General features: G+C 27.0%; 4 protein-coding genes across 5 annotated transcripts in view; 1 reads left to right on the forward strand and 3 right to left on the reverse strand.

Moving 5' to 3' along the window:
- Positions 1 to 25,528, forward strand: part of LOC125867153 (ADP-ribosylation factor 1) — a 64,663-nt gene that overhangs the window by 21,660 nt on the left and 17,475 nt on the right. The gene's annotated exons all lie outside the window — the stretch shown is intronic.
- LOC125867022 (WAT1-related protein At1g09380-like) lies at positions 22 to 3,914 on the reverse strand. Its single transcript, XM_049547445.1, has 7 exons — positions 3,615 to 3,914; positions 1,860 to 1,922; positions 1,585 to 1,701; positions 1,230 to 1,476; positions 960 to 1,115; positions 634 to 785; positions 22 to 529 (listed from the first exon to the last, which is right to left on the reverse strand). Exons 1-7 carry the CDS (start codon positions 3,788 to 3,790, stop codon positions 316 to 318), a joined length of 1,125 nt encoding a protein of 374 aa, XP_049403402.1. The 5' UTR covers positions 3,791 to 3,914; the 3' UTR covers positions 22 to 315.
- Positions 11,484 to 14,379, reverse strand: LOC125867066 (WAT1-related protein At1g09380-like). Its single transcript, XM_049547487.1, has 7 exons — positions 14,204 to 14,379; positions 13,243 to 13,305; positions 12,732 to 12,848; positions 12,253 to 12,517; positions 11,993 to 12,151; positions 11,755 to 11,906; positions 11,484 to 11,637 (listed from the first exon to the last, which is right to left on the reverse strand). Exons 1-7 carry the CDS (start codon positions 14,377 to 14,379, stop codon positions 11,484 to 11,486), a joined length of 1,086 nt encoding a protein of 361 aa, XP_049403444.1.
- Positions 15,606 to 19,410, reverse strand: LOC125867012 (WAT1-related protein At1g09380-like). The gene is made up of 7 exons (XM_049547434.1): positions 19,186 to 19,410; positions 17,776 to 17,838; positions 17,259 to 17,375; positions 16,813 to 17,077; positions 16,558 to 16,716; positions 16,318 to 16,469; positions 15,606 to 15,958 (listed from the first exon to the last, which is right to left on the reverse strand). The coding sequence occupies exons 1-7, from the start codon at positions 19,359 to 19,361 to the stop codon at positions 15,760 to 15,762; spliced, it is 1,131 nt and encodes a 376-aa protein (XP_049403391.1). The 5' UTR covers positions 19,362 to 19,410; the 3' UTR covers positions 15,606 to 15,759.

Here is a 25,528-nt window from a genome sequence, read left to right on the forward strand (position 1 = left end):
TAATTACAACAAAATTCTTTATTTGTTGTTGTGATTGTACAAATATTCTCACAGATGTGGTTTGAGAGAAACTCTATGAATTTGTCCATGTTCCAATCATCATTGCTGATGAACATTTTGACAAGAAGTTTAGAGCCTTTGGAGATTTGGAACTTGATAGTCCGTTTACAAATCCAATTATCAACTAACAATTAATAACATTTACAATTTTAAATTAAAAACTACAAAGATATGAACTTGTGAAGAAGTACCATATTGGTGGTTAGTAGCCACCGGTTGAGTGGTCTGTTTCTATGGTCTTGGACAATTCTCGTCTCATGATTTAGTTTTGGTTAATTCTGATGATATCTGCTTCGACTCTAGATGATGATCATTAGATTTGGGTAATTGTAACTCCAAATCAACTGATTTATTCATGAACTGCTTCATCTTCTCTTTATTTACTTCAATATCCTCTGCATTTGTCTCTATCTTTTTGCCCCACAAAAATCCGTAAAGCCCAACCACTACTATGATTGACCCTACCACTCTGATATATTTCAAAAAATGATCAAACAAATGCTAAATGTTTTACCAAGAAAATTATAATTAGCTTACAATATGAAAAGAAAGTATTTGGCTTTATATACTTACACTCCAAGGTACAATTTCTCACGAAGCAAAGTCCAACTGAGAAATGCAGAAATAACCAACAACAATGGATTGAACATCGAGACATATAAAGGACCTTTTTTCTCAATGCACCAAGAGCTCAGAAAATATGCAAATGATGTACTCACAACTCCCTGTTATCAACATCAACAAAAGAAAATTTGGAATGAAAATCTAATTAATATATTTAGTTAGATATCATAGGGACTAAAATAGACATTTAATTATCAATTATTGAGGAATTAAAAATCGACATTTGTTTGTATTATATAGAAGAATGCAAGTTATAAAAGCGAAAAGAGTCATACATTATAGACGACAGAGATAGCTCTAATGGGATTTAAAGCCCATTCAGAAAGTTTTGGAACGACACAAAATCCAATAATGACACTCTCCACACTTGCCATTAAGCACATCAACGTTATGCATGTATATGGAGCTGCATACTTCTCACTTACCCTTCCCTAATTAACCAAAAAACAGCAAAAAATTATGTGTTTACATCACATCAATCAATAAACACATTATCTTGAATACGCATAATTATTCTATAATCATGATTAATCAATAAGTGTTACCTGAATGATTAACCAAATGGCATAAGTGAGACTGGCCATTATAAGTAAAAAAGGTCCTAAAAAGAAGTTGGAATGGGAAGAATTGACATCTTTGCCTGTATTTTCTTCATATTTCCAGTGAAATCCTAATTGACCAATAACAACTTTTCCATGATATAATGACAATAACATTGCACCTCCAACACAAACTATTGTCCCCCAAAACTTGGCTTGTCCTGCTATACTTCTTAATCCCATTTTTTCAACCCTGCACCCACAAAATTAAAGTTATTTACACCAATTTATTTATTTATCATGTTCCAATTTGATTATTATTTTCTTTTACTTTTGAATTGTAGAGAAATTAATTAATTACCCCAAGGGTACGGCTATGATAAAGGTGAAAGCTGGGATTAGATTATCAATAGCGGAAGCAATTGTTGGAGTTGAATTATTTAACCCAATAAAATATGCATATTGGTTCGCCGTTATCCTGCATATTTCACGAAGAGTAACAGTGAGTTATAATTAGGAAGTATGATAACAACAATAATATATTAATCTCAAATAAGTTATAGTCGGTAAATATGAATTATGATCTCTAATTTTTTATTTATAAAATTTGAAATTTTATGACAATGACTACCTTACCCGAAAATAGAACACAAAAATATCTGAAAAAGAATAGAGCGTGTCATCTTGGGTCTAGTTTTCCTGTCACAAGATGAGGAAATAAGAGAAATATAATTAACAAACCAAAAAAAAAAAAAAGAATGTGATAAAAGATTATATGTTATCGTGTTAGGATCGAAATAATCAGGTGTAATGCGAAAGCTAGCAAAGCAAACCTCGAAAGACAATGAGTAATAGGACAAACGAGAAATAGACCAAAAGACACAAAGATTTAATGTGGTTCGGTCAATCGACTTACGTCCATAAAGGAGATGAGCAATCCACTGTATATAGAGAAACAACTTCAACCAATTCACTGGGAATACATGGGAGGCTCACACAAGTGATAATAATGTATCAAGCTTGTGTCCCGCAAATTCTCCCCATAACCAAAACTCTCAAAGCCCTTAAGACTACATTGTGAATGTTGATTAAATTTGAAGGAGCATGCATCTATTTATAGAGTCCTAAACATTTTTCTACCAGAAAAGGACTAGCAAATCCAAAAAATTTTCCTAAAAGAAAAACCTATTTTTGGTAAGAAATCAAGGCAAATAAAACCCAACATATCGATTTCCAATTGGAGGGACAAAAAAAGTATACACGTCTATTTAATTTGCCAAGGAAAGAAAATTCATCGTTCATGCTTTCAATTTGTTTACTATATATAGTTAATGGGTCAGAAATTTTAAAAACTCCCTTATGAATAAATTAAATACAAGTAAAAATATATCTATTTGTTTTGTAATAGACAAAACTCAAAAGTATAATATTGCCAAATAAATTGTAAGGAGAAACTAAAAAAGCAAACATCCTAAAGATATAATAAAATGTAACAAGAGCAGAAAACAACAAAACAAAAAAGCAAAAGGAGTAGTGCTACTAGAAAAAGTATTGTTGATCAATCAGAAAACGGACAAAAGAGAAATACTCCTCCGTCCCAAACAAGTTATACATTTTTCATTTTTACTTTTTTAACCTTTTTAAAAATATATATAAAAAAAATTAATTTTATCTTAATTTTGTATATTAACAACTAATTTTAGATAACTATTTATAGCATGGATAATTAATAGAGTATGGAAGGGAGAGTAACAAATAATTTGTTACTAAAGAATTTTCAGTAAATAATTTGTTATTTCCAAATTCGAAATTGAATAACCGACTAACTAAAGCGTAAGTACTCTTAATTTAACAAACAACTGCTAATAAATAATTCTTTAAAAAGAATGACAAGTTCTAACAAAAGTCATCTGGTTGAATGTGATCTATAGAAAAAAAATAAAAATAAAGCATCAATATCATTTCTTCATTATAAATTAAAATCTTCTTCGAATTTGAACTTGATGCACAAATAGATATTTAAAAATTATATAAAAATTTAATTGGCTCTCTTAATTTCATCTGTGTCATATAAATTGAGACAAATGAAAATAACATATATTGATACTTATATCGGGTCTTAGTAATAATAAGTAGAAGCTAGCTTGAGCGGCTGAATCAAATAATTATCATATACTCCCTCCTTTATTTTTATTAGTCCATTATATTAGAAATTAGTTTATTTTTACTTGTTTAATTTGAAAAATCAAGAGGTGATTTATCATTTTATACCTACTTTACCCTTATTATTAAAGTACTATATATTTCTCAATGCATTTTTTTAATACACAGTGTATATAATTAACTTATTTTAATTAATTATTTCAAAAAAAAAAAAAAACAAAGGTGTACCTTTCTAAGAAATAAGCAAAGGGAGCAATGGAGATGGTGGCAAAAATAGGCTTATATGCTGACTGAACGAAAGGATCCATCCCACTATCCATCACTAATTTTGTTATTATTATCATTCCAGCAAACGCAACTTGAACAATCACCATTACCATAAAAATCATTAATTCGTTCCTCATTTTCTTCTTTCTTGAATCTTGATCGATTACTCAAATTAACACTTCTAATTCAATGGATAATTGGTGTTTGAAATTTTTATAGGATATATGGTGGGTGACCTAGCTAGGGAGGAAGGAGAAGAAAATAATGTTAGTAGATATTTTCTAAATGACTACATATATACACATGTATATATAATAATAATAATATTAAATATACATTGCATGTTATGGAGTACTCGCATGTTATGCACTTGTTATCATAAAAAAGTTTGTTAAGCGTGATTAAAGTCATCTCCCATTAAAAAAAAAGAACTTTATATTATATGTTTATATGTAATTAAGTTGCCCTTTAAATTATTAGTCCAAAAAAACTATCTACACTTTTGTTTCCTGACGACATATCCTTGTTAAATTTTGCTTAAGTGAAATGTTAACGTGAATAAACTGTACATATTGATCTACAAAAAATTTAGGATCGAGAATAAACTGTACACATTGATCGACCAAAAATACGTATATACAATAAATTGTCTGATTTTTGCTCTTATAAAAGGGAGCTGTGATTCAAATAAAATTTAATTTGTTTAGGGCATAGTCAAATTGGTCTAGGTAACCTTCATAAAAAAAAATGAAGTATGATCACGTTTATAAGAAAATAGATTAATTTTAATTTTTAATATGACGAATTAAATTTGAGATGAAGAAAATATGTGCAATTATCATAAAGGATCAACCCTAAACAATATAGTATCACTTTATTTTGTGATATCGTATGGGTTTGAAAGAACATAATCATGATGAATCACTCAAAATAGAAATTAAAGTTATCGATCATGTTGATACAATATACATATCTATAGTTTAAGACAGAGGCGAACCCAAGATTTGAAGATTGGGGTGCACCACTATCTTTTAGTGTTTTGGTTATTGAAGGCAAAAAAAAATAGGGGAAAAAAAATGTTATCTGTGCTGGACTCGAACCCACAACGTGGGGGTTAAAACTGCAACTTTGAACAACTCGCCTGGATGAATTTTAGGTTAGTAAAGTGCACAATTATATATATAATCTTATTTAAGGTGTCTATACATATATATAATTTTGTTTCTAAAAGTTACCGGGTGCACGTGCATCCTCACGGATCAATGTAGGTCCGCCTCTGGTTTAAGATCACACTATTTAAAATTGTTCTTTACTTTATTAAATTTGTGTTCAGACAAATTAATACGAAAAAACTGAAAATGGAGGGAGCAATAATTGTTATTTATATATGTTCCAAATGAGAATTAAAAGAAGACGCTAACTAATTATTGAATAAAAGATCATTGTAAATTAAAGTAAGAAGATCAAATAATTGATCAATGCTTTGATCAGTGGAAATTGAGTCCCCAACGACATGTCACAAAAAAAGCATAAATAAATAACTTTTGTTTCAACTTTGCCAATCTTTTTGTTAAAAAGGTTTAACAAACACCAATAATAAGGGCCATTTTAGCTTTCTATTTATAATCGAATATAAGTAAGTGACGTTATACTCCTCTTTAGGTACTCAACTAGTACTATAATTTAAAACATGACGCAAATAATTTTGTTGCCTTTTAATAGCATTCAATAGTTACATGGAAAAAAATAGTTTTTGTAAAATCAGAAATTTTATTAAAAATATTCAAATAAAATATGTAATATAAAAAATTATATAACTTTTGACTTGCATATATTATATAATTTTTCAATGAAGGTCGGTTAACTGATCATCCTTTCATCTACAAGTAGGGGCGTATCCAGCAAATCTACGTAATGATTAGTACTTATGAGGTCAAATTTTGGTTTAATAAATATATATACAAGTATTGATACATCTTGAATCAATTTAAAAGTTAAGTATAGTGGTTAAGTTATTGTGAAAAATTCCTTGAGATAGTGTGTTCTTTAGTTCTACTAGCCTCGTGATAATTATATTTTTTTACTACAACCATCAACACCCCTTAATGATATTTTTTTACTACAATCATTAATATCCTTAATGATAATTCTAGATCCGCTACTGTCTGTAAGGCTTTGTTGCGCCTAAAAGTGTGCAATAAAGTAAGGTATTAAACGCAATTGCCATACTTATGTACCCGTTAAAGTACTTTAACGGCCAGAATTTTGAACCTTTTTTTTCTGCTCAATTGCCATTTCATGCAGATTCAAGAGCCTCGATATAGCAAGCTATCGTGAAGGACTCTCTCAAAAGAAGGTTAAATTAATATCATGTGAGTCGATATCTCACGTATTTATTATTAATTTTGACATAAATCATGATGTTAGACTAAAACCATCCAAGTAAGGATTTATTTATTATATGTTGCAGAGGAATAGAATCCGTCGATAGTGTAACACTACGATACGTAGTGGAATTCTTTCTTTTGGTTTATTTTCCACTTCTTTATTTTCCCACTAGAAAGTAGTGCTTTATAAATTAAGCCTTCTTTATTTTGAGAATATAAAAGATGAAGAAAAACAAGAAGGAAAAACAAATTGCATGATCTTCTAAGTCCACCTTAAATTTGAATAAGAGAACATAATCTCCCAAAGATCTCAAATTTTATTTTAAAAATTCATGTTTTATTATTGTTATTTTCAACTATTTTTATAAAAAGATCCGTATAGCTAAATTCAAGATAATATTTTTAATGGACTAAAAAGTAAATCTACTAAAAAGGGATAATACCCATCTTTTGTTTATAAAGTTTATGAATAATCATTTCTAGACAAGTTTTAGACCTCTACGAAAATTGTACTGCTTTACACATCAATCTTGTTTTGAGGTGTTACTATCATGAATCAATTTTCTCATTATTAATTTCAAATAGTAATACTTTATACGTAAGGAGGAACAAGCTTATTTTCATGAAAAAATTGAGCCTTATTTGAAACTAGTTAATCAAACAGCGCTTTGCGCGGTCATATTTTTCTATATTAATTGATATAAAAAAAATTAAGAAATTGCAATACTAAAATATATATATGAAAAAATCAAACAAAAAATAACAATGAAAGAAAAAAATAATAGAATTAAATTAGTTTCAAGAAACATAAGAAGAGAGTTATATTTTTTCCTTGGAACAATACAAAGACATATTTCTTTATGCGCCAATTTTATATACGTTGCTATCTCATTTTTGATGTTTTAAATTATTTATGTTATTTCACTAATAATTTCCTTTATATAATACTATTTACGTTTATATATTTATTTAACTATATAAATTTAGAGTTCATGTAATTTTTCTTACTTATAATTTAAAATTTTCACAATTATTACTTTAAAATATGAGCATATCAATTTGTTTAATTGATAAAGTTAATAGCTTAAACTTTTTGTTATATATCTACACAAAACTTTCATATGAAAGACATAAAAATTAATATTTCGTAAAAAATTTACATTAAAAATTAGAAATAATAAATACACAAGAGAACTCAAATATCAATTTTGTATAGAAATTAAATAAACTATGTAATCCAAACACTACATAAAGATGAAGAAGTTAAAAACGAATATCAATGATCTCATATATCAATATGTGGATGAGTTTTGATTTTCAATAAAGAATATGAAAAATTTGGACAATAAATAATAATAATTGTGACTTTTATTCTTATAAACTAATAAAATAAATAAGAAAATAGAGAAAAATTATTTTTTTTGGCTAGTGCAATATTTTTTTAGTATCAGCTTTAATCATGGGTTCATCACGAAATGTTATAAATATAAATGGATGTTAGAATATATTTTTTTGGAGAGTTACGCATTTCCATTTTTAAAATTTATTTATTAAGCAATTATCTTATTCTTTAATTGTCAAATTATGTAAATATTTTTTAGATTATTGAGAATTAGATAAAAAGAGAAATCTCATAATTAGAAAAGTTAAAGGGATGGTTTAACTTTTTTCAAGCTATTTGAAATGATATTTCATTAGACTCCTCTATTTTAATAAATTTTCATTCGTTAAGGAGAAAATGAAAGATTTGAGTGATAAATATTTTTGTCTTTAAATTTACAATAAATAATAGGAATAAGTGGAGTAGTAAAATTTGAGGCATTTAAATTCTTATAATAAATAATAGAAATTAATGAAGGGATATAGTAATTGACACAATTTTTAATACTAATTATTAATAGAAATATAATGAAAATTACAACAATAAAAAAATAAAAAAATAAATAAGGATCATTGGCCAAAGAGAGGTGTCAAATCATTTTTTAAATATTTTAGCTTTATATATATAGATACATATAGATTTTTCATTCTGCTTGGAGAATGGAAGGTTGGAGTTAAATATTTAGGCCTTTAAATTTACAATAAAGAATCGGTATAAGTAGAATAATAAATTTTGAGACATTTAAGTTTTTACAATATATAAAAGAAATAAATGGAGAGAGTAATAATTGACACTTTTTTTAATAATAATAATAAATTAAAATATAGTGAAATTTATCAAAAATAATAAGTAAAAAAATAAATAGAATATTTGCCTCTTTTTTTTAAAACAAAAGTATTGCATATAATGCTTATAGTTTATTTAGTTTTTCATTAGAATTATACAAATACTCAAGTTTGTTGTTAATTTTTTTAATTCATTAATTGGATAACGTTTTTTTTTTCTTTTTGTAAGTTATCAAATTTCCGCTCTTTAAAATGCTTCTAATCTTAGTGTCGTATTTAGGAATGCACTTCGACATACAAATATACAGTAACATCGAGTACATAATGTTCGTTTTAGAATGTTACAAAAAATTATCATAATAAAAATTTAGAAGAACTAACCATAATTTAACCTAATGAATTATGTTTGTACAGCTATAGTCATATAAAAGAAAAAGAAAAACAAAACTTTATATTTTAAGTTCTTCAATAAAGTACATAAATGAAATATACATAATAGGAAAGAAAAACTAAAAAGATCAAATTGCCATAATAATAATTTTATTGTAAAACTCTACATTATCTTCTTTCAAAATTCTCAATTTTCTCTACTTTTGTATCTTCCTCAACTTTCTTCTTCACCCTACAAGCACAAATAGTATATTATGAAATTGTTAGTTACTCCATTATTTTATTTGGATTGAGTTTATTCAATTAAGTTTCAAAGATTAGTTAAATTGACTAAACAAAATAAATAACATCACATAAATTTAAAGTAAAAAAAATATAATATAAAAAATTAAAAGAAGTATTTTTACCCATAGATTCTTTACGACTTTGTTGAAAGCAACCATATGATGTGATGATTAGCATTTCTTCCTCACCCTCCCTAATGTATGATATGGTGATGGAGAAGTGAAAGAATAACTTTGAATGAAATTTTTCTTGCTACAAAATATGAATTTATATAGAAAAAGAGGAGGAATACCATAAGGTGTCATAAAGTAATAAATTTAATTTTGGGGGTTATGAAGATTAAAAAAAAAAAGAGCTATGAATATTATTAAGATTATAAGTTGAAGAGGTCTGAGCTATTGGTAGTTTTATTTTATTTTATTAAAGATATTAAATATATATTATAGTGGTAGGTGAAAAGTTGAGTAATTGAATGTGAAGATTTTTTGAGATATTAAAAATAAAATACTTAAATAATGAAGAAAAAATGGTCAAAAAAATGAAAAAGACAAATATGAATGGAGGCCATAGAGATGTGCCACATCACCTTCTCTACGTTTCTCCTATATATAAATATATACTAGACATCGAAGCTCGTGCTAGCACGGCCCAATATGAATCATTTTTTGTTTCAATTTATGTGACAAAGACAAAATTAAAGAGTTAATCAAACTTTAATATTAATTTAAAATAGTTTAAATTTTTAATTATTGTTAACTATGGTAAAAAAAATTATGTCTTTTAACATTCTAAATTGCTAATTATTGTTGTATGATTTGTAATATCTTTTACGCAATTTTGAAATAATAAAGGTTATTTCTTCTTTCTCAATTTATGTGGTACTAATAAAATTTCGAGATTCAATCAAATTTTTTGTCTTTAAAATATTCTATTGTTAATTACTGTAAATTATTGTATTTTCTAAGTAATTTTCAAATAATATATATTATTTCATTTGTCCAATTTATGTGTCACCGATAAAATTTGAAGAGTTAATCAGATCTTTTACATATTTTTATATCTTTTGAATATTTAAGTAAATAATTATTGTGATTTATAATATTTTATACAATTATTTAAAAAAAATTAAACAACAAACAAAACGAATTCATCATAGGAAAATTACCAAAGCATCCTTGAATACATCAATAATGGGTCCCACTTTTTGTTTAAAAAAATATGCATATTGGGAGGATATTTTTGTCCAAAGTGGAAATAGAATAAGTATAAAGCATTAAAGTCTTTTAAAATTTTAAATTGTTAATTCTTATTGTATGATTTGTAATACTTTTACGCCATTTTCAAATAATAGAGGTCATTTCTTCTTTCTCAATTTATGTAGTACTAAAAAAATTTTGAGATTCAATCAATTTTTTTGGTCTTTGAAATATTTCTAACTGTTAATTACTGTAATTTATAGTACTTTCTAAGAAATTTTCAAATAATATATATTATTTCATTTGTCCCAATTTATGTGTCACCGGTAAAATTTGAAGAGTCAATCAGATCTTTTATATATTTTTATATCTTTTAAATATTTAAGTAATTAATTATCGTGATTCGTAATATTTTATAGAATTATTTAGTATAGTAAAATAAATTTAAAAGAAACAAACAAAACGAATTCATCATAGAAAATTACCAAAGCATCCTTGAATACATCAATAATGGGTCCAACTTTTTGTTTTTAAGAAATTGCACATTCGAAGGATATTTTTGTCCAAAGTGGAAATATTGTGTAAAAAAATTGTATTTATTGTGATTTTGAATGTTTTGTGGGGTAATAGGACGCACGCAAAGTTAAAGTCTTTTTTTGAAAATCTGGGACAACTTCAAGTATCACTTAATGTTTTTTCTCAAAATCTAATTTACTTTCGTAAACTATGTGTCATATCAAAATCAGATTAACAAATTCAAAAGGAATGAGTAATAAATATATATAGAAATGACATATTTACTATTTAACTAAATAATAAATATGTTACTAAAAATCTTGTGAACTTTTGATTGAAAGCTAACAAGATAGCTACAATCATAGTTGCATTGTGGCTTATTATATATAGAATATATATATATATAGATAGATTGGGCTTTAATTGCCCATCAAACTTTCCTAGATGTTCCAAAAGAGTAACTAATCCAACATCTTAAACCCGTGGCCCAAATAAACAAATATTGGTGAATCTTACAAGTAATGGCTAATACACTTCAAGAGCATTGCTATATAAAAATCATTGAAGAAAGGTTCTTACTTTGTTATATAAGACCGGAGTTTAATTGGGTTGTATTGATTGTTGTTGTTACCTGTTAGGCTTATGGTGCTCTGATTAGGTTATTGTTTAATTACTGCTATATAATTTGTAACATGTGTATCGAGGATGTTGGAGATCGATTATTTCAAATTGACACAGATGTACGACTTATAATGTACACAATATGCATTGATTTAATGTTGCTACATAAAATTAATGACATGGTAGTGGTTACATTAATTGACTATAATCTACTTATAAAAGACAACGAATTAATTTGCCAACATGATTAAATAATTAACGGTAAATAATCATATCTTGGTTTGTTTATTTGTGAATCTCTGATTGGAATTTTCTGAGAATTGCAATTCCAAATCTGTCTCCTCCTTAATTTGCTCCATCTCCTTTTTCTTCCCCCATAAGAAACCATACAGTCCAATAACAGTCAACATTGACCCCATAATTCTGGTCAATGTATACATGTAAAAACAAAACAAATAAGTATACAAATTACTATAATCTTACTGTACAATTGATATAACTTTAATTTATTACTCTACTTTTTATTAAATTTCAACTTACGTGCCAACATATAATTTTTCGCCAAGCAATGTCCAACTGAGAAAGGCAGCAATGACTAATAGCAAAGGAAGGAATACAGAGACATATAGAGGTCCTTTCCTTTTTATGCACCATGAAATCAAATAGAAGGCTAGAGCTGAGTTTATAATTCCCTATAATATATAAACAAACAAAAAAGTGTGAGTACTATATTAATAGAAATATATGTGACATGACAAATATTGTACGATATACTTACGTTATAAAGGACAGAAATAGCTCTGATGGGGTTCAAAGACCATGCATTTTTGTCACGATGATTAACAAAAAGGGCAACAATTGTACACTCCAAACTTGCCATGAAGCACATCAAAGTTGTGCTAGAATATGGAGCTGCATATCTCTCATTCACTTTAGGCTAATTAACAAAAGGTAAAGTTAATTAAACTAAAATATGACTTTAAAAAACTTTATATTATAATCAAGAGATTGAAATTAAAACCAATAATATCTACGTACTTGTATGATTAGCCATAAAGAGTAAACAATATCACTTATAATGACTAGAAATGGCCCCAAGTAGAAGTTTCCATGGCTATTATTATTAGAGTCAATATTAATATTTTTGCTTGTATGATGATGTGAATATTTCCAGTGAATATTCAATTGTCCAATCAACACTTTGCCATGATATAAAGATAGCAACATAGCTCCACAAATGCACAACATTGTCCCCATCACTTTGGCTTGCCCTCCTTTACTTGTCACCCCTATTTTTTCAAGCCTTCATAAAACAATCAGACATGAAAATTTTCATATTTCCTCAAAATATGAATAAGAAATTTAAGTATAGGTACGTTGTGAAAAGAAACATAATTTCACACCATTGATAATGTAAGAAATATTTACACCATCAGGTCGGTCACTTGTTGTAATAAGTAACTTATAGTATAATCTAGTAAGATAACAAATTTCACATTTTAGAGATATAAAATTACCCGAAAAAGACGGCAAGAAGGAATGTAATTGCTGGGACTAAGTTATCGAGGGCAGTTGCAATAGTAGGTGTGGAATTTTTTAATCCGATAAGATATGTCATTTGCATTGAAGTTACCCTGCAAGTATTGCAAACGAAAGTTTTATTATATACTAACACTTTATTGATGAAATGGGAATTACTTGAAGCATGGATATTGAGGGGTAGAGTGGTCATTGTCCTAGCCAGATATTTTGATAAAGTTTGTTAGAAGTCGGTTAGACACGTGTAGTTAGTTACCAACTATGTATAAGCATATATACTCTGTAGTGTGTATTTTTGTCTAATAATTCATTCTCTTAGTAATAAACATCTCAGTTTCCTCTCACTGCTTAGCTCTCTCAAATGGCTAACAACAGAATTTATCATTTATCGAATTTTTTGAATTACACTGGCTATATTAATATTGTTAGTTGTAACTTAATTATATTGAAAAAGCTCTAAACATATTTGAAACAAGGAATATTACTTACCCAAAAATAGAACACAAGAAAATTAGGGAAATTGTATACATCGTCAATTTAGGTCTTATTTCCCTGTGGTGAAACACAAAATCTTCAGTCCAACAATGAATATATGAATATTACGCAATTATCAATATGTCTCTCAAAAAATATTGCTGTGAATTTCTATAAGAGATTTTCCTATGATAATTTATTTTTTGTATTCAAATTATTATTGAACAAGATTCTAGGAGTATATTTTATTGTATTGCATGTGATGGTTTGTTGTATGCATGTGCTGAAGTTCGACTATTGTCTCAAAATGGATTCAAAGTCTGACAATTTTACTTATTCAAAATTTGATGTGAATTTAAATATTGATTGTTTTCAGTTTTTAGAGTGTAATAAGTGCCAAAAACTATGATTATTTTAAATTTTATACATTAACATATAAAAATTTATTCGATAATTATAGGTAAATTTATTGATAATCATTAATAATAATCTATTAAAGATATCAATAACTTGCTAATTGCTATCGATTACTTGTTAAAATTCACTAATAATACAAAAAGATCTTCACATTATATACAACTTTGAATCCTTAGTATATGTGTGGTGATAGTAAAAGTATTACTTTTCAAGTGTTAGCTTAATGAGTTCATAACTTAGATTAAATTAAAATTAGATTCATTTTTTAAACTACGTATACTTTGAAATAATCATAATGCACTTTTTCTCATTTGAAGATCAAACAATATACTTGTAAAAAAAATTGGCAAAGTATTTATTTTGTTGAACATATTGAGAATCAAGTAGAATATCAAATACGACGCAGAGATCAATAAAATGATAATGGAACAATTTTAAACAAAATAAAACATTTCAAATTACATGTCTACACTAAGCTAGACCGTATTATGAGTTCTTGAATACGTAATAAATAAATAGATTAATAATTAAAAAAAAACAGAAATGAAAGATTATTTACCTCTCGAAGAAGTAAGCAAAGGGTGCAATAGAAATAGTTGCAATAATCTGTCGATAAGATAAATGTACATATGGGTCCATCCCATCATCCATTACAACTTTTGAAATAATTGCTGTTCCAGCATAGCCTAATTGCACTAGCACCATTAGAAAAAAAGGCAATAAATCTTTCCCCATTTTTAATTTCTCAAATAGTGTATACATTTACAGTGTTAGTGTATACTTGGCTTTAAAGAAGGAAGAATATTATTGAGCAGATAGGAGGATCGATGAGATTTTATTTATAATACAAAGTTTTATTTGAATATTTTTTTAAAGGTTTTGCTAGTTAATTACCTATAATTAACTTGATTGTTCCCGATTTTATTCAATTGTTTATTCGTAAGTTGTAGGTGGCTTTTCATTAATTAGTTGATTACATTTTTGTATCATTCAAACCACAGAATAAACAAATCGGAAAGTGTAACTTAAACAGATGTACTTGTTTGTATATGGGTTCGATCGGCCGTCGGAGTGAATATGTGATTTGAAGTTTATGAATTTTAAATTTTAAATTGATTTTTTTGGAATTTTATTTTTCACATTAAAATATGGCTATTCTTTAATCGAAATTCCAATGACGGCAAAGTTTCTAATACTAGTCTAAAAAGTGGCTAGGCAATCTAACGTTTCCTAATTTTCTCAACATTCGTCAAAGGTACTGGGCCATAGTCCATTGGGTTAGATCAAGTGGAAGAAGCCCATAATAAGTAGTGTTGGCATCATGTTTGGGTAAAAATTGGACGGGCTGAAATATGACCCGTTATTTAGCCATCGACCAATTCATTTTAGGCCCAATAAATTTGACCCGTCTAGTTTTGTACAATAGTTATTTTCACTTCAAAGAGATGTATTTATAGGTGTTATAAAATAAAGATGGTGTTATAAAATAAAATAAAGTAATGTAAGAATAAACTACAAAAGAAGAGAAGGAACACAGAACTATAATAGTTCACTTGATCTTGCTATTCACTTTGTTACAAGAAGGAGGAGTGTATACAGGTGTATATACTTGGGCACCAAATGTAATATATGGATATTTATTTTTCACGTATATATTAAACACCAAATATTATATTGTTAACTAGTATACAAAACATAACATATTGTGTGTATATTTATCTTACAACATAAAATATATTTATATATATATGAACATCCATTTTACAACAATAGATTAGTTATATACACATAACAACTATGATTAATTTAATTTCTCTTCAGGATACATAAAAAATTTGATACTTTTCAAAAGAGTCATTACTAGCCCTTTATCAAGGTTGTTGTAGATTATTTGAAATCGTTATAGATATCTACCTTATGATTGTAACTAATTAATTTAATAACTTTGTCAATTCGTAGGTACACAGTTCTATTGTTAAACGCAGTGCTACATGAAATTAAATTATAAAAGTAATGATAACATTGATTATCAACAAGAAGAAAAAGATAATGAATTTGACAACATGATGATCAAAGCTTTTAATTTGATCGATCCTTAAAGAGTAAAGTAAATAATCATATCTTGCTTTGGGCATTTGTGAAGCTATGTTTTGAATTTTCTGACAATTGCAAATCCAAATCAATCTTTGTCAATTGGTTCTTCTTACTATTAAATACCTTTTCTTCTGTCTCCTTTTTAATGCACTCCATCTCTTTTTTCTTTCCCCATAGAAAACCATACAGTCCAATAACAGTCAACATTGATCCCACAATTCTGGTCGTGTAAAAGAAAATACTTATTAGAGTACTCATAAATTACTAAGTACTGTATATGATTTCATCGTACGTATTATATGTAATTGATACAACTTTAATCTAGTACTCATTCTATTCCATTTGATATGACATCTTTTTTTTAGTCTGTTCAAAAAAGAATGTCATTTTATTATTATTAGAAATAATTTCACTTTAGTATTCTCCTTAATGAAATGATTAACAACTACACAAATCTAAAGATTGTTTCAAATCACAAATTTCAAAAGTCTTTTTTTTTTATAAATACTGTATCAAGTGATCAAACAATGTCACATAAAATGAGATGATGAGAGTATTTTTTTATTAAATTTAACTTACGTGCCAACGTATAATTTCTCTCCAAGCAGTGCCCAACTGAGAAAGGCAGAAATGACTAAAAGCAATGGGAGGAACACAGAGACATATAGAGGTCCTTTCCTTTTTATGCACCATGTAATCAAATAGAATGCTAGTGCTGAGCTTATAATTCCCTATAATATAAACAAAACATGTGTTAGCACTACAGTCTATAATAATAGAAATATATGTGACATGACAAATATTGTACTATATACTTACGTTATAAAGGACAGAAATAGCTCTGATGGGGTTCAAAGACCATGCATTTTTATCATGATTATTAACACAAAGGGCAATAATTGTACACTCCAAACTTGCCATGAAGCACATCAAAGTTGTGCTAGAATATGGAGCAGCATACCTCTCACTCACTCTAGGCTAATCAACATAAAATAACAAGGAAATTAAAGTTAATTAAACTAAAATATGACTTAAAAATACTTTATTAATTAATGTGAAAAAATAAATACTTACTTGTATGATTAGCCATAAAGAGTAAACGATACCACTGATAATGACTAGAAAGGGCCCCAAGAAGAAGTTTCCATGGGTATTATTATTAGGGTCATGAATAATATTCTTGCTTATATTATGTTGTGAATATTTCCAATGTATCTTCAATTGTCCAATCAACATTTTACCATGATATAAAGATAGTAACATAGCTCCACAAATGCATAATATTGTCCCCATCACTTTGGCTTGCCCTCCTTTACTTCTCAATCCTACTTTTTCAAGCCTTCATAATATATACACAATATGGATAATTAAATGGTGGAAATTCGTCAATATTAAAGGTGCACGATTCAAGGTTAAATTAAATGGGTGTAAAAATGTTACTAATAGCCCTTTAATTTACTCAAACTAGACATATATATGCATGTTACACATTTATATTTAATTTCTAGGTGAAAAATTACCCAGAAAGGACAGCAAGAAGGAATGTAATTGCAGGGACTAAGTTAGCAAGGGCAGTTGTAATTGTTGCTGTGGAATTCTTTAATCCAATAAGATATGTCATTTGCATTCCAGTTACCCTGCAAGTATCCCAATCAAAAAATATTTGCACTATTACCACTTTATCGTATATATAAAAAAAAAATTAACTATGTGAAACAAGGAATAATATATACGGGGTGAAGGCTCAAAAAAATACATTTAAGGTATCATAATCTTTTGAATTTCATATCTAAACTATCATGTGTGTAAATTTCCTACCTGAATTATCACCAAATGATTATTGAAACACCCTCAATTATTTGTTGTTCACTTTTCCTACTTGAACAATGGTGATATTTCTTACCCGATAAACATTTGGTTATATTAATTCAGATAGAAAACTTTTACACCTGATAATTCGAATATGAAATTTAAAAAATAAAATAATTTTAAATATATTTTTGATCATTAACTCGGTGAAAAGTGATCATTGCTTACCCGAAAATAGAACACAAGAATATGAGGAATAGTGTAGACAGCGTCAATTTAGGTCTTGTTTCCCTGTGGTGGGACACAAAAATCTTCAGTCCAACAATAAATATAATTAATACTAATACAATATGGTATTTTTATATTTATGTAAGTGCACACCCGAAAAATAGCAACTATAGTTGGGCTAAAAAAAATGATATTTCTTGTTCTTCTATATTTATTTTCCGACGAAATTTGGATTCTCACCGGAAAATCCGTTAGAGGACTCGAATCCGAGACCTCTGGTTAAAGATAACAAAATACTTACTACTTCACCACAATCATTATTGACAAAAATAAGTATACGATATATATATATATATATATATATATATAACAAATAAAAGGATAATACATAAATGGGAAGGTGATTCGACGGCACCAAATAAAAAAAGAGAGCATTACTGAAAAAGCTTTTTATATTGCAAAAATTAGAGATGTGATAGGGAACCATATGAAAAGTGAAGCAGCTTCCTTTAATAAAAGTTCCTCATATATTCTCAAACAAGCTTTAACATGACATATTAAAACACTCTACTTTGAAAGATTCCATTTTTATATGATCTTTTTTTCATAAAAGGTAACATAGATTATTAAGGAAAACACAAGATATTTTAAAGGGATTTTCGTTTGATAATCTTTTTTAATTTAAATTATAACTGATTATAAGAGATTACATATATTTTTTAGCATTTTTTGCATGTGTTGGTGTGCATCGCCGGGTTGTATGCATGTGCTGAATTTTGACTATAAATGCTATCAAAATGGATTCAAAGTAGAGAATTTTACTTATTTAAAATTTGATGCGATTTAATTAAATTATGAATGTTTTCATTTTTTTATAAAAACATTTTCTTTATTTAGAAAGTACGTTACTAATTTTGTAAACTATGATTGGTTCAAATTCTATACACCGACATATAAAACTTAGTTCAATAATTATAAATAAATTTCTTGATAATCATTAAACTTCTAATAAAGACAACAATAACATACTATCACAAGTTAAAATTCACTAATAATACAAAAAGTTCTTTATACTATTAGCCTAATCAGTTCGTATTAATTAGCTCATAGATTAAATTAAAATTCGATACATTATTATAAACTACAGGCTGAGAACATGTTGCACTTTTTTTCTGTTTGAAGATCAAACAATGAACATCTAATATTTTTTAGCAAAGTACTTATTTTGTTGAACAATGGGAAGCAGAATACCAAATACTAATGGTAATTAATGAAACAGTTTTCGATAGAATAATACATTTCAACATGCATAACATAGAAATTGTATTCTGAGTTTCTTGTGGTACGTAATATTAAAATTGACCGATTAATTTTTTTTAAAAAAAAGAACAGAAATGAAAGATTATTTACCTCTCGAAGAAGTAAGCAAAGGGTGCGATAGAAATAGTTGCAATAATTTGTCGATAAGACAAATGCACATATGGGTTCATCCCATCATCCATTACAATTTTTGATATAATAACTGTTCCAGCAGAACCTAATTGTACTAGCACCATTAGGAAGAAAGGAAATAAATCTTTTCCCATTTTTCCCCAAACAAGAAAGAAGCTACACTATATACATTTACAACTGTTATATAGCAGCTTTGAAGAAGAAGAATATATATTGGGTAGGGTATATGTAGTGATAATGAACAGCTAGGAGGACCATATTTTTATATTACAAAGTTTTATTTGAATATTTTCTTTTAAGGGTTTTGCTAGCATTAATTAGGTGATTGCATTGATCATTCAAAACACAGAATAAATAAATGGGAAAGTCTAACTTGAATGTGTTAGGTTACATACTTTTAAATTAATAATATATACTATATGTTTCTAAGATAAATATAATGTATATATACAAATTACTAGGCCGAGCCAAAATTACCTGAAAGGGCAAGTGTATGCCCCGTATGTATATGGAATTGTGAGAACGTAAGTTTAATCTGTTGTATATTGTAACGATCCTCTTAGTCATTTTATAAATTTTACTCATTTTTCTGAGTTAACCCCATTTAGTAATTTTGTAAAAAAATTATGATTTATAAATAATATATGCACTCTGATATACTCATGTATTTCATGTGCAAGTGAACAAATATAACAAATACATAGCTAATTGATATACATTATATCACGAGCTTTTTTTTCAGTAAATTTTTGTTTTATTTGATAATTATCCAAACTATCGCTATGATTAATTAATTAGAATCAAAATAAAGCTATAAGTTATAAGTAATATATATGCTCTAGCTCATGTTGTTTGTCTTGCAAATCTAATACATGAGATCATGAAGTCATATGGACCATACAACCGAAATTGGGCATAGATGCAGTTGACATGGGTGACTGAGAACGGGCGATTACCCTTAATGTGCCTTAAAATACAAGTATGCGCACGGATTCGCTACGATTTTTGCCGATAAAGCAATAGTAATTGTTTTAACGGAAAATTACACGTATAAGTAAACATATACTAGTTAATTAGTTAACATAGCTATAGTTTGCCTTAATTACAATTCGTGACCTAGTTTTAGCTATAATTACGCGGCTCAGATTTTTAGTTTTGTATAATTCGGAATTTGTTTAACTTCTGTATAATTCAAAATTTGTATAATATAATTTGTATAACTGTGTACACTTCTGATGTTTGTAATTGCATAAATTCGTTATTTTGAGTTTATACAAAAATAACTGAATTATACAAATGTACCCGCGAATTATACAAACCTATGAATTATGCAAACGAGACAGCTTAAACTGTAGCTACAATCCATAAATATGCAAACTATATCTATGGAGAATAATTAAATTTATTATAATGGCTATTTGCTAAAGTTCACCTTTTTTAATTCGATTTAAGATTAAAGCGTTTTTTTGCATACCCTCAAGTCAAATGGGCCTTATAATGAAATAACCCAAACAAGGAAATTGCCAAGAAAATGGCTATCATCTATAAGTGTAGTCTATAATCGCAAGTACTCTTCAGAAAGTTTAATTTATGTGCACTTCAAACTATGATTTTTGAACTGTAGTGAAAATTACTGGAATTTTTCCCTGTTCTGGCTAGAGTTTTTTTTTTTCTTTTTCTAAAATTTATTTTCACATTAAAATGTGACTCTTTTTCAATCAAATTTAAACCGTGGCTAAGTTTTTAATACTAGTCCAAAGTGTCTAGGTCATGCAATGTTTCCTAATCTTTTCAACATTGCGTCAAATGTAATATGGGCCAAAAGTCATTGGGTTGCACCAAGTGGGCCAATAATTAGAAGTGCTGGGCTGCTGGCATCACGTTTAGAGATATTAATCGTGAAAATTTTATATATAACATCTATAGGACTCATAATTATAAGTTACGACATTATTTTTTATCTTTCAAGTTTTAACAATAAACAATTACGAGTTATAACATATTACAAAAATTAAAAAAGGATTTAAAAAAATGTGAAATACAAATTTGTTTTAAAAAAAAATTAAAAACGGAAATGTAATTAACAGAAAATTTGAAAATCTTAATGATAATTAATAGGAGGCATAAAATTAGAAGAGATATAACACAAAAAATGTGTTTTCATTGTTTAGCTCAAGGTAGTTATTGGCATTTTCTCTCACTTGTTAATTGTTTTTCAAACAGTTTTTTTACGGTATTCGTAACTTTCTCTTTCTTCTCAATATTGTCTCTGCTACGTCTTCATTTTGTTCTTTTAGGAAATTTTTTTAGTTCATATTGTCATTGAAGGTTTCTTATCAATATTAATAAAGTATGATGGTCGATGGGATCCATTAGGTTAGTGTTTACTTAGAATTTATTTTTGTATTGGCTGTATAAACAATATTGTGTAATTTTTTTTGTCCAGTGAAAATGCGATGAATTTGTGAATGAATATGTTATAATTGTATACAAATAAAACGTTAAAACATTGATATGGGAAAAGGTTACTGAAAAATGCAGTGAATTTTGTGAATGAATACTAATTAAATATGAATTTTGTATAATGTTTTTACTGATTAATTTGTGAATGATTACTGATTAAACATGTCTACAACTTAATTTCTTCATTCTTTGTATGAACTATTATTGATTTTTTTATATGACTCTGGTATAAAAATTGACGTAAATTTTGTATGAAATTCGTATAACAACAAGATAAAATTTGTATGAAAATTTATAGTTTTTATGGCGCGAATCTGATATGATTCAATTTTTTTTTTTGGCGTTATATTGGTATGAAATTGTGCATAATAGTGGGATAAAATTTGTATACTTAATAAAAGACAATTACTAGTTATAAATTGTATGATTTTGTATTCTTTTTGGCATGAATCAGTGTTTACTTTTGACATGAAATAGGTATAGAAAGTATGCATAAAATGGTATGAAATTTGTATACTGATATAACATATGTATAATTGAGGAACAGGAAAATTTGCAATTCGAAAGTGTCGGAGCATAAATTATTGTCATCTAGTTCAAAAAGAATTGTAGGGAGACCACAACTTGAACATTGGAAAGGGTTTGCTAATGTGAAATTCAAGAGGTCTAAGGTTACGTGCAATACATGTCGTCGGAAGGGACAGAACAAGAAGACATGTTCAAATTACCCTGTTGAAAAAAAAAGACATAATTTATTTTTATTTTGTTTTATTGTGACAAACTCATGTTTTTATTTATTTTGTCTTTTAAGTTAATGAATTATATTTTCAGAACATTTATTATGTGTACTAGTTAATCATTTGTGTATTAAGTGTTTTTCAAATGCATAGTAAAAAAACTAGGTAATGATGGTATGCAATTGATATCAACTGGAAAAATTAAGTCAAATCTTAGTATGTAATTGGTATACATTTGATATTCAACTAATGTCCCATCATTAAAATTGAAAAAAAAAAACATGTAATTGAGATTTCAACTGAAATAGTCAACTTAAAACTAGTTAATGTTGCATCCAATTTGTATACATTTGGTATCAAACTGATATCCCCTTGGAAATTTTGAAAAAAGGCATGTAACTGAGATTTCAATCGATTTAGTCAACCTAAAACTAGTTAATGTTATACCCAGTTGGAATACATTTGGTATCTAATTGATATCCAATTGGAAAATTTGAAAAAAATAATTTGTCATTGAGATTTCAACTAAACTAGTCAACCTAAAACTAGTTAATTTGTACCCAATTGGTGTACAATTGTTATTGAACTGATATCCCATTGGAAAAATTGAAAAAACATGTAATTGAGATCTCAAATGAATTAGTCAGCCTAAAACAAGTTAATTTTGTATCCAATTGGTATACATTTGGTATCCAACTGATATCTCATGGGAAAATCGAAAAACCAGCATGTAATTGAGATTTCAACTGCATTAGTCATCCTAAAATAAGTTAATGTTGTATCCGATTGGTATACATTTGATATCCAAATGATATCTCATTGGAAATTTGAAAAACGAACATGTAATTGAGATATCAACCAAATTAGACACCCTAAAACAAGTTAATGTTGTATTCAATCGGTATCCAACAGATATCCCACTGGAAAATGAAAAAAAATGTACTTGATATTTCAACCAAATTAGATAACCTAAAACAAGTTAACGTTGTATCTAATTGATATCCAATTTGTATACACTTGGTATCCAACTTGAAATTTAAAAACAAAGACTAAAAATAAAAATGTATTAAATTGGTACCCAAATGGTATAAATCTAGGAAGAATAAATCTGACAAAGTAAAATGCCGCATATTATATATTGTTGTCAAAAATTGTTGCAAAAAAAATATACATCACCCAAAATTCAAAACAAGTAATTAAAACTCTAAACTGCAATAATTATCAAGTACTATATTTTCCTCTCTCTTCAATTTATGTTACGTATTTAAGCGTGATTTTTTAAAACCATATTTAGGCTAAAATTTAGGAACTTATTATTAAAGATTTTATGATCTCATATTAATTAAATCAAGCTGATTTTTAATTCATCACACGTAGTTATAAACAACAAATTTTAGAATTGAATATACTTATTTCATCCATAAAAAGAGTATTTTAGATATAGAAAAACACATCAAAACGAGTTCAAAATTTCAGTAAAACAATTTTTTCTAAAAAAATCAAGTTCCAGATTAAAAATAAAATAAAAAATGAAATCAAATTTTCTAAATATAGAATTCTTATTTTTTTAAAAAATAAATTAAAAAAATAAAAAACAACATCAAAATTTTAAAATTAAAAAAGACATCAAAAAAAGAAAAAAAAGATTAAAGATAAAGAAAATTACCTGTTGAAACCTACAATGATAAATTTAAAATATTTGAATAGTAATCAATATTTATCTTGAGAATAATAAAATAATCATAATAAGAACTAACTAATAAGGAGAAAATCAAGGGAACTATTTATCTTGTCAATTATAAATTGGAAAAAATATTTTGTTAATTAAAATGAGGATAAAGAACAAACAAAAAGGTGAAAGAGAAACGTGAGGATGGGGTGTGGGTTGACATGTGATAAGTTAAAAAAACCCTTAAAAGGTGTAATAGATAATTACAAATTGATTCTCTCTCTCTTTAATATTATTTCTCTCACCTATTAACTATATAACATTATATAATATATATTAGTTAATAAAATGCAATTAATAAATTTAAACTAATCTGTTAATACTTGTAATTAAAATGTTAATAGGTAGTAATATAAAAAAAGTAGATCTAAAAGTTGTAATATTAACCCTTAAATAAATGTGTTGGCTGATTTTTCCATATCAATATTACAAGGAAAGAGGAAGAAGGGGTGTGTTCGATCTTCAATTTTTGTTTCTTACTTGATAATTTTTTTTTGAGATGATTTTAACTTTTAAAAAGAAATAGCTAGGAAGAATTTATACTGCTCAACAGGCATGGATTCTACATTTGTCTATAAGGATGAATTTGTGGTCAATTGAACAAATTTAATGTCTTGAAATATGTCGAACATTTGATTTATGGATAAAAGTTAGAATTTACGTTTATGAGTAACATACTAACATACTTAAATTCTAATTTTGCCTATAAGGCATAAATTCGTGTCAATTGAATATGTTCATTGTCTTAAAATGTCTTGATCGTCTATCTCATGGATAAAAGTTAAAAATTATGATTTCTGCTTGATGACAACATACCAAAGTTTTAATTTTTTGCTTATAAGGCTTGACTTTTGATCAATTGAACATGTTTACTGTCTTAAAATGTTCTAATTATTTGCCTTATGGAGAAAAATAGGTATATTTTAAACAAAGATTATTATTTTAAAAATAAAATAAAATAGTCAAGCGACCCCAAAAACTTTAAATCAATTATTTTTGTAAGATTTCAGAGATAAAATATCAAGACCAACTCATCTTACGACTTAAGGTCATTTTTTTAATTTGACCCAAAGAAGAGGGCTACAACTTTGAGCATAATCATTCTGGACTTGGGCCATATCTACTTTTTTTATTTTCTTTGTTTTAATTTAATGGATACAATTTTATTTTTTAGAAAATAAAAAATTAAAATGAATTGTAATTATGAATTCAAACATGAAATTTGTGATGATGAGAACATTTTGTGTGATGGGGAGAAAACTTAAGGAGCAATATTTATAATGTCAAATATTAGCCGTTCTTTTTTGTCATTTAATCTGCATAAAAAGGGGCAAAAAACTCATCTCCTTCAAATAATAATATACAACAAAAA

The sequence above is a fragment of the Solanum stenotomum genome, chromosome 1 (genome assembly GCF_019186545.1).
Source record: "Solanum stenotomum isolate F172 chromosome 1, ASM1918654v1, whole genome shotgun sequence".
Lineage (NCBI taxonomy): Eukaryota > Viridiplantae > Streptophyta > Magnoliopsida > Solanales > Solanaceae > Solanum > Solanum stenotomum.